The sequence below is a fragment of the Gallus gallus genome, chromosome 12, assembly GCF_016699485.2.
Source record: "Gallus gallus isolate bGalGal1 chromosome 12, bGalGal1.mat.broiler.GRCg7b, whole genome shotgun sequence".
NCBI classification, from domain to species: Eukaryota; Metazoa; Chordata; class Aves; order Galliformes; family Phasianidae; genus Gallus; species Gallus gallus.
Window position 1 is genome coordinate 20,054,873 of NC_052543.1, and position 10,967 is coordinate 20,065,839.

A 10,967-nucleotide genomic window follows, 5' to 3' on the forward strand; every position below is an offset into this window, starting at 1 on the left:
GTCCCACTCCCCCATCAAAGGGGATCAAGAGTCTTTCTATATAAACTCAGTATGACATGCTGATACAACTGTGGAGGACTGAGTTTGAGCCTAAACAATCCTTTCTAGTACTCTATTCCTGTGCTTTGGCAAACAACGATTCAGAGTTTCCCAACATACGACAGTGGTAAGGTAAAACATCTAGCAGTGATATCTCTGGACCTCAGATTATATCTGTGCAAGTGAGGTGCCCAGTAATATTCACTCCCTGGAACAAGGAAACACAGTGAAACAATTTAGGGCTAAAACAAAAACGACTATGTCTCTCCATCTCTACCTGTACACAACGTTAGATTTTTCTAACAAGTCCTGGAGTTAGCAGTAATGGTTTCCCAGATTGTTATATTTTTTTACACACATGCCTCATCCGTGTAAACCAGAAACAGTTAGTGGAGAATTTAAAGCTTGCCCCAGTTTTCTAGTGATTTCTTTTAATGGTTAGCTGTTGAAGGTCTTGTCTTTAGCAGTTGTTCCCTTCTGATCCTGTCTCTCACCTTCCTGGTTTCTATCAGGGAAACGATCTAGGAAATTAAGAGGAAGGAGGAAAGGACTGGGCTTGCCTTTGAGAGAAAACTGTGCAAAAATAAACCTACCGAAGCAGGCAAACAAACGGAAAAAACAAAAACAAAAACGAAACAAAACAATCAAAAAAACAAAAAACAACCAATACCTCCCCAAAATCCAATTTCCAAAGGAAAGCCGCAGAAAATTTCCCAGAGGCATTGTGAAGGACTGAGCGTGTCCGAGGGAGAACGGGCGCAGCGCCACTTCCCTCGGCAGGCACAGCCCTCCCGAGCCCCCTTGCCCCTCCACGGCTCGTGGCCGCCCTGGCGGAGCCGGTGAGGGGGCACCTACAGCCCGGGGCGCGCCGTGTCTCGAGGGGAGCCGGAGGAGCACCCACTGAGGCGTGGGGAAGGGGAGGGCCGGCCCTGGACGCAGGGTGCCTGCCCAGGGGGTGCCATCCGGGAGGCAGGGCCCCAGAGGAATGCTGTCCAGCCGGCGTCCGAGGGAAGGAGGGTCCTGGTACCGCAGGAAGGATGCCCGGCCCCAGGGAAAAGATGCCCGGACGCGGAGAGCCGTGCCTGAGGAGCCGCGCACTTACCGGTGTTGTTCATCTTCCACCGCAACTTCCCTCGCTGGCTGCCCCGGCCGCTCAGAGCATCGTCCCGGGGCCGCCACCGCCCTCGCTCCTTGCGGACGCGCCCGGCGCTAGAGCCCCTCTGGGGGCATGGGAGCGCGGGCGGGGCAGCTGGACCCGGCGCGGCGGGCTGGGCAGGCAGCACTGCCGGCTCGGGGGCGGTCAGCGCCGCGGCGCGCCTCCGCCCTGCCCCGCGCGCGGCCCGTCGAGGGGCGGCGGCCGGCGCCGGCGCCCCGCGCAGCAGGCAGCGCGCGGGGGTAGGCCAGGCGGGGCCATCCCCTGCGGCGGGACGAGCCCCTGAATTACGCGGGGTGCGGGCGAGGGCAAGGGACGCGGAGCTGATGCCGAAGGGCGCAGAAATTTAAAGACGCAGCGGGTTGTCCTCTTTTCCTGCACCCCTTTCTTTTGCCCTCCCCTCTCCTCAACTTGGTGTTCCCCACCCCCTTTCCATTCCCCTCAGTCCGCCTTTGTACACCCCTTCGTCCATTTTCCCTCCTCTCTTTCACTCTCCTTTTTTTTCCCCCTTACTTCCCGCCCTCCCCCCTCACCCTCCCATCTCCCCACTTCCCTCACTCCATTAGCTCCCTTCCTCCCCTCACTCCCATCCATCCATCCATCCATCCATTCATCCATCCATCCATCCATCCATCCATCCATCCATCCATCCCCCCCCCCCTCCCCCCCCATTCTTTTCCCCTTCGTCAGCTTTTTCCTCCAATCTGTCTTTCCTTTCCCTCTGACTCCCCCATTCCCCTCCCTCGGTTCCCCACGGGGCAGGACCGCCCCCGCCTCGGAAAACCGGAGAAAGAAGGCTCGGAGAAGCCGCCTTCAAATTACCCAGTCCGGCCCCGGCGCGGGGGTTTTCCCCGGGTTGAAGAGCATCCCTGCAGAGCCAGCAGCACCTGCCGCTGAAGCATTGTCTAGGCGCAGCGGAGCCCTAGTCCGTCCCTCACATACGAACCATGCTTGCTCAGAGCAGTTTCAGACGGCACCAAGCGGTTGTCTTTTTCCCCCTCTCCCATAAAACAGCTTCCAGCTCAATGAACTTAACAGTCATGATGTGTCTGGGCACTTCTCTCTGGTAAGTAGTGGTAACCCCCAGAAAAGGTCGGATTGCTCCTCTGCTCTCAATAAGGGCTTGATATACCCCTGCTACCCTACCAACTGGCGCTGTCATTGCTCACACAAGGAAGTATAACATTCCATATTTCCCTCCCCTGGTAGGGAAACCCCAGGATGACTGGAATTGGCTTCCCTTTTCAGGTAAGAGCCATTCCCCCACAGGTCAGGATGGATGCTTGGGGCCATCCCTGAACCCTGCATGCCAGCAAAGTATGTCTGCCTGGAGTGCCCAGGCTGGTGTGTACATGAAACTATAAGGTCCTGTCTTGACTTCTTGCATTCCACAAAAATCAGGACTACTGCTAATGCCATTCAGAGAAACTTTCAGATGCTGTTAGCTCTGCAAAGTACCTAATAACCAGTGTCATTCTGCTGACGGATGTTCTATAGTAAGGCCAAAGTTCTTGAGAGCTTGAGACTGGTATCCAGGGATGAATGGTTCTGATGTCTAGGGAATCCTGGTTGTATTGCTACACCAGTCACTAGTGGAGTTCCCCAGGTCTCCATTCTGGGGCCAGTTCTCTTTAACATTTTCATAAGTGACTTGGATGTAGGAGAGTAAGCTGTTTCGAGCAGTTTGCTGACTACTGTATTAGAAGGAGCTGTTGTCTCTGTTGAAGGTAGAGAGGACTTGCATAGAGATCTAGACAAAGAACTGGGCAATCACCAACTGCATGAAGATTAGCAAGAGCAAACACCAGATTCTGCTCCTGGGAAGGGGCAACCATACATATCCATACATACAGTCTGAGGGATGAGACGCTGGAGAGCAGCCCCACTGAAAGGGATTTGGGGGTCTTGCTCAAAAACAAGTTGAATGTGAATCAACAGTGTGGCCAGACAGCCAAGGGGGGCCAACCGTATCCTGGGGTGCATTGAGCACAGCCTTGTTAGCTGGTTGAGGGACCTGATTGTCTTGTTCTGCATTGCACTGGTACAGCCTTATGTCAAACACTGTGTGGCATTTTGGGTGCCACAGTACAAAAAGGACAGAAAGATATTATTAGAGAGTGTCCAAAGGAGGGCTACAAAGATGGTGTAGGGTCTAGAGGGGAAGATATTTGAGGAGTGGCTGAAGTCCCTTGGTTTGTTCAGCCCAGAGGAGAGGAGACTGAAGGGAGACCTTATGGTGACCTATGGCCTCCTGACAATGGGGAGCAGACAGGCAGGCAGAGAGTGACACTGATCTCTTCTCTGTGCTTATCCCTTTGATATAGCCAGAGGGAACAGCATGGAGCTGTGGCAGACAGGGGTCGGGCTGAATTTCAGGAAAAGGTTCTTCACTGAGAGGATGTTTGGGTGCTGGAACAGCCTCCCAAGGGAAGTGGTCATAACGCCAAGCTTGCCAGAGTTCAAGAAGTGTCTGGACAATACCCTGACATATGGATCTGATTTTTGAGTGGTCTTGCATGGAGTCAGGAGTTGGACTCTATGATTCTTATGGATCTCTTCTAACTCAGACTATTCTATAATTCTATGACTTCTGAGCAAGTGTTTGAAATCCCATATGGTTTGGGACGTATACAAATTCACAGGAGCAACCCTTTTATTATGTCTTTGAGTTAGAAAAGGAGATGGACTTGCCTGTGTCTTTATGCCTTCATAGTGTAGTGTGCCTTGTGCACATCCAGGTGTGTGAAATGAAATGGATTTTCCTGGCCCACTTGTGGCCAGCAGTCATATAACTTTCCCCCACCCTCATGTACTGGTCCCTCATTTACTCCTGCCACCTGCAGCTTTGATGCCTGTATCAGTCAATACTAGTAACTTATGTCAACAGAAAGTATTATCTGGAGCAGCTTCAAGAATACAGTTTTGTGTTGTTGCAGTGTATGGGAAAAAGTTTATATGAAACAACGGAAAAAAAAAACACAAGTAGAAAAAAATAAATCACAGTACAGATGATTTGGAAAAATTGCCTTAAAGTTTTCCAGGAGAATAGCTTTTCAGTTATACATGTGAAAAATAATAACGCACTGGGGGAGGGGGCAGCAGGAAGGAAAGAAAACATGTTTTTAAAGGAGAACTGAGAATGTGAGCCATAGAATTTTAGGGATTCTCCTGAGAACCTGAAAAACATAGCCTAAGTAATAAAGTTTTCTCATATCTGGAGCTAGATACATAATGGATTAATATTATTAATAGCAAAACAAAGCCTTTGGGGGGGGGGAAGAAAGCAAACAAACCATGTGGTCCTATGATTCTTGTACTGTTTCTAATATGCTTCACTCAAAATCCTTTGCCCTGCTATAGGGCAAAGAATGAAGATGCTTTTTAGTTTGTGGTCTGAATGACCTTTGCTCCATTTCCATTACATTTTTTTCTCACTCCTGAGCTGGGACTTAATGACAAGGAGGCAACTCCTGCTTCTGGCATGATGTCAGTAGCTCGGAGCCTGGCTGAGAGCAAGTGTTGCCAATTGTTAGTTCTGTGACACAGATCTTGGAAGAGCTGAGTGCTACTCACATGTTGCTGTCTGTCCTCAAATCTGACTTCTTCCACAGAGGGCAGGGTACCTGGGTACCTTCAGGAGTCACTGACTCCTCTCTCTCAATCAGATCTGATTTGTTTGAACTTTGAATTGGTTTGTGTTGGTTAAAAATGCAACACGTACTCTGCTAAGAGACACTGCACTGTACACCAAGAAATGTATTCTTGAGCAGTGCAGAATAACTTTGGACACCGAGAACTATGCTTGATGGGCAACTAAGCTACAATTTGGACGCAACAGGGATAAAGAAACAAGCATCTATGCAGTGATCACTATCTTTAAAAAAAGCCCTAAAGTACATTTACTAAGCAAAAGGCTTGTGTTCTTTTTGTTGTCAGTCTAGAAGACAATTCAAGGTGTAATTTCTTGCACTAATATGATGAAAAGCATTAGGACCTCTACACCTAAATGCAAATAACAACCATACAACATCCGCTTGAAATTTGCCAGTTTATCCTTTAACTGTCTTAAAAAATAATGGAAAATGATCTGTATTAAAAATAGAAGGATTGAAAAGTGAATGGATGCGAATACATCCAGGAGATGCTGAAGGGTCAGATTAAACTTCTGCAGCCCAAGAAAGAAGCATTTCTTTTGCAGGCATCTACCGAAAGGAAGAGTACTGAAGGGTTAGAGGCCACACAGCAGAAAATACCCCTTGCAGCAGGCAGGGTCCAGCACAGAAGAACTTAATAATGACTTAATTGACTAGAAGTGAAATCAACACATCTATTTCCATTACTCAAATAGTGAAACAAATGAAACATCTTTTTAAAAATGATTCTGATTTTTAATAATGACTTTACAAAGAATTTCCTTCAAAATATAATACAAATATCTATTTAATTTTTGATGACTTGTTAAACTCAGGTGAACTGTATGAGCTTGTAGGTCCCGATCCAGTAGGTCATTTAAGTATGTGCTTAAATCTGTGCAAGTGGTTAATCTATTTTAAGCAGCACTACTCCATATACTTATGTGCTAAAGTAGATCAGAGCTATCTAGCGTATTAGAATCTTATTTTTTATCACTGAAACATAAACCAGCACTCTGCTTGCCATCTTAATGAAGCTCTAGAGACTCTGTCTATCATACTACACTACCTATGCATCCTAATTATTATTTTTAAGCCTTTTAATGTTATTACATAGAGATATTTTTCAAGATGAGGTCTACTTTATTATAAGCAGTATTTCTGAGCATTTCTCATCATCTTTCACTCCGCTGTCTCTTCTTTATAAGGGCCTGTAGTTATTCTTCTGGTGACAGCGGCCTTATTAAATGAAAACTTCTGGCATCATACTATGAATGCAGCACTGGGAGGAGAGGGGATTGCCCTGCAAATTGCACTGAACTAAACTTCCTACTTTCTTCTAGGTACAATTTCAGAAACGGATATCACTTTACAAATCTTTACATCAATCTGGTATTAGTTGCCTGAGAAATCACAAGTTTTTGTGTTATTTTGATATTTCCTCATGTATTTTAGCAGGTACTGTGCCACCTGGGAAACTGTGGGGCAGGAAGAAATGATCCAGCAGTGCTCATCACCACTGATGATCTGGCAAAGCCCAGATCATAGATATAATAGATTTTGAAGGATGGTTGATGTATACCGACCCCTTAATAATGCTTTAGGGAAGGACAGTAGATAGAGCTTCTCAACTGCCCAGATACATAGTTCTCAAATCTTTGCTCAATTTTTATATGTTTTACCCAGGCAAAGCTTCCTTTGACTTAACTTAGCTTGAGAAGGGATGTGTCCACAAACACATCTATCTTTAATCAATGAGACATGTTGATCATGCAGTCAAAAGCACACGGTGCCCATATGTGCAATACACAGAGCTCATGAGCTCCACAGACAACAAAGAGAAAAGAGGCTAAAAATACCCTTGCATGGATTTACCTACTACACTCAGCCTTGTTTACATCTGGTGTTTCAACCCCTCTGTGATGCTGTTACATAAAGCACCAGGGGAAATAACATCACAGAGAATCAAATAGTGGGCTGGGAGCTGAAGGACTGCAGATGGCTGGGTCAGGCATCACATGAAGTGAGACTGATATGTAAGTCAGGAGCAATGTTACTAAGCATCAAATGTTGTGCAGGTATAAAACTGATGTCAGTGAAAGAAAATTGGGCACTGAGTCCAAAAGGCCGAGTCTTGGCACAAACAATGTCAATAGGAGTTCTAGCTTCAGTGAAGCCAGAACTGAGTTTCACTCCTGGAGGTCAGCAAACACTCTCACTAAATTCTATCTGGAAAACAAAACAAGAAACAGCTGAAGAAATTATGACCGGTTTCCTGCGTTTGATGGGACCATGCATTTGACACCTCCAATGTATGCATGTCTCCCTCAGCAGTGAATCATCAAGAGAAAAAGGTACAGCAACAATGACTGCTGCAACCTCAGAGCGCTGTTCTGAAACGTAACAATTAACAATATGCCACATTTTTATCAGGGCCATATTCTGGGTGCAGTGTGGCATGTGAGTGGTGCATATATGGATGAAGCCAAACACCCATTTCCTCTTAGTATTTATGTGTATTTGCTTTGGTCTCACTCCAAGGTCTGTCTCGCTCCAGGCCCCATCTACCTAAAGCCCCCACCCCATCTCTGCAGCCCACTTATCACTTGGTCCTTTTTGGCTACAAAACCCAGCCAGCATTAATTAGCGCAGCCACTGACCCAAAGCAGGGCTGGCAGCTGCGTTCTCCATTTCCTGCCCAGGCATCTGCTGCCTTGATTGGAGGAAAATAGTTATTAAACCTTCTTCAAAACAGGAAACTTCTCTTGTCCCTGCTTCCTGAGGTACAGGAAGAGTCTCCACAGCAACCCCTGGACAAAGAGAGCTCCTATTAACCACTGAGATGCCATAGTGGATACAGTGGGAGGTCACATTTCAAGCCATAGTCCTACCCTAAAGGCTTGAATGCACCTCTCTGCACACCACTGCTCCCACCAAACCTACACCCATGCCACTGCTTCATTAAATGGTCTGGAAGTTAATTAGCAGATGATAACCCTATCCACTGGAAGCTTTTGTAAACACTTTTGATTTTGACTAAATTTTGATTCTGTGTCAGCAGCCTCTGAAACAATTTTCTAATACTGTCTTTCCATCTTCTTGGAACGGTGACTGAGAATTTCAGCACTGTCACTTCCACAGGTGTTATGCAGGATCTATCTTAACCTTATGCAGTCCTTAAAAAAACAACAAGCAAACAAACAAACAAACAAAAAAACTTGCGCTTTGCTCATTGAGTATTTTTGCTCTTATGATCAGTCCTCCTTGAGAAGTCTAATGTGGAGATTCCAGAAAATCGTTTGTAGTTTGAATGCTGTCCACTATAGTCCTGGAGAAGCCCACACACATTTATATTTGTGAGTTGGCATGTGTGAAGGACTATTGCTAGAGGAGCTTTGTTGAAATGAACATTAGCTTCAGCAAATTCAGCTTTAAAGTTCAAATCTGGTGGGTTCTTTTAAAAGCACATACAAGTCACCTGTAACTGACAGGGGATTAAAATACACCTCACAGAATAAAAACAAATGCAATAGCTGAGAATCATAAACAGTGATAAGTGCTTGTTCTTTTTTTTTTGTTTGTTTTTTGTTTTGGACACAAATTCTACCTCCCAGGTACCTTTTCACAGCAAACACAAAGCCACAGAAATGTCCCTCTCTGCACACGTGAGGAGGGGTGTGAGGAATTCCCACTATGCTAACTCACTTCCCACTGAACCAGGCAATCAACTTTTTCAGCTTGCTCTTGAGCACTGGTATTTATGGGAGGAAACCCTACCAACACTGATTATAGTTTGCCAGGTAAGTAATAGGATGCATGAAAGCCTTATGGAGCCAACACACTCAGATATGGTCTTGTCAGGAACATCAGCACTGAAATCTCTCAATTCTACCTGGCATAGCTTTGCTTCTAGTAAGCATTTCTGAAGCATTTCAGCTGTTCAAGGATGAGAATATCCAACATGTTCTCATTATAGTTCAGGAGCTGTTCCCAGTAATCATAGGATCATAGACATAAGGTTTTGAAAGATCTCCAGAGACTCAATTCTGTCATCCCTCCATGCTCAGTCATCTGTAAAAGGTGTACTTAAACAGCTGGTATATTGCACAGAGAACCAAATGGTGAATTAGAAGGGACTGCCCAAGATTGGCTTGAGATATCTACATAGTACTGGTGACATAGGATCAATTTGCCTTCTAGGTGAGACCCAAGGGTTTTTTCAATAACGGCAGGTGGGAAGAACAAACACAACAGACAAACTCATATTCCTTCTTTCATTCTTAATTTTGGCACTAGGTCCAGACTTCACAAGGATTTCTGCTGAAAATACGTGAAAATATACTTCTCCGGAGCACTTGTTTGTTGTTCTATAGATATAATTACCATATAAATAATATTTCTGAATGAATGAGCCTTCGGTAATACGTTTTAAAAATATTTAGCACTTCTGAGGGGAAGAAACTATACACAAAACAAAGAAGTGGATGTACAACACTTTGTCAAAGTAAAGCAAGAATACGTTCTGCTCATTTTCTGTCAGTAATTTCTTTTCAAAAACATTGATCCCTGGAACTAACAAAACCTGGCTTCTCGTAAATTTGCATCATGTTTGCTTTTCAAGTCAGAGATAATGCAAAGTCTGATTTAGAACTTCTCCTTGCAGCTGGGCTGTTAAATAAGAAACATTCTGAATTCATTGTTGTGTGAGAGTGGACGTAGACTGTGACTTCTACCATACTATTTCGTTCTGTCTCATCTACATGCCAATTCCAGCCTCACATCTTTAGTGACAAACTATCAAAAGAAGAGGAAAGTCCAGCTGAAGGAATTTTAATATGAAGGACTCAAGTGATAAGATACAATAATTGTATATAATGGACAATAGTATTTATGACAGCTCTAAAGTTAGGTCAGAAATCTCACAGACCACTTTTGATCCAAGCAGAGAAAAAGAAGGGCATACTTTATTCAAGTGATGTTATTAGAAGCCATTTAATTTTTCAGCCAGCGTTTTGATTTATAAGGAGTGGCATGACACACTAATACCTCATTACTGATAACCCCTATGAAGCAGTTGGGATTTCCCTGCTCCCTCTTCTCATATATTCATTAAATTATTTCCAATTACGGAGACAGTGTCATCACTGCTTCTATCCCCTCCTCTCAGTGCATAACCAGGAAACTCCTGTGCATTCCCAAACATTCCTGCCCTGCACCATTTTGTTCTGTCACATTTGAAAAGTCACAGCAGTCAAGCAAAGTCACTGGTGACTGGAAAAAGGGAAACATCACTCATTTTTAAGGAAGGGTGAAAGGAAGAGCTCGGGAACTACAGGCTAGTGAGTGTCACCTCCATGCCTGGGAAGATCCTGGAACAGGCCCTCCTGGAAGAGATGTTAAGGCACGAAGGATAAGCGGGTGACACAAGATAGCCAGCATGGCTTCACCAAAGGCAGATCATGCCTGACCCATCTGGTCATCTTCTATGATGGAGTGACAGCATTGGTGGACAAAGGGAGGGCAGCTGATGTCATCTGCCTGGACTTCTACAAAGCGTTTCACATGATCCTGCATCAAATCCTTATCTATAAATTGGAGAGAGATGGATTCAAAGGGGGGACTATTTGGTGGATAAAGAATTGGTTGGAATGTTGCAACCAGGGGGGTTGTGGTAAATGGCTCTATGTCCAGGTGGAGGCCAGCGGTGAGTTGTGTTCCCCAGGGGCCTGTCTTGGGACTAGTACTCTTTAACATCCTGATAAACTACACAGATGACGGAATTGAATGCATCCTCAGCAAGTTTGCAAATGACTCCAAGCTGAGTGGTGCAGCTGGTGCAGCAGAAGGAAGAAATGCCATCCAAAGTGACATAGGCAAACATGAAAAGTGGGCCCACATAAACCCAGTGAGGTTCAATGAAGTCAAGTGCATGGTGTTGCACTTGGGTCAGAACAATTCCATATATGTATACAGTCTGGGAGAAGAGCTCCTTGAGAGTAGCTCTGCAAAGACATAAGGGTCCTGGTGGATGAAAAACTTAATGAGTCAGCACTGTGCACTTGCAGCCTGGGAGGCCAACAGCATCCTGGGCTGCATCAAAAGAGGGGTGGCCAGTAGGGCAAGGAAGATGATTGTCCTTCTCT

At 45.3% G+C, this 10,967-nt stretch overlaps 1 protein-coding gene across 2 annotated transcripts in view; it reads right to left on the reverse strand.

Moving 5' to 3' along the window:
* Positions 1–2,154, reverse strand: part of FGD5 (FYVE, RhoGEF and PH domain containing 5) — an 89,660-nt gene extending 87,506 nt beyond the window's left edge. Inside the window, exon 1 of one of the 2 annotated variants that reach the window (XM_040646755.2) lies at positions 2,015–2,154. Coding sequence is in view for 1 of the 2 variants with exons in the window: in XM_004944732.5 (XP_004944789.1) it covers positions 1,142–1,154 (13 nt within the window). In the remaining variant the exon portion in view is untranslated. Of the gene's footprint in view, positions 1–1,141; positions 1,338–2,014 lie in introns of those variants that run through there. The other variant, XM_004944732.5, reaches the window with a different exon arrangement.
* Between the last annotated feature and the right edge of the window lie 8,813 nt (positions 2,155–10,967).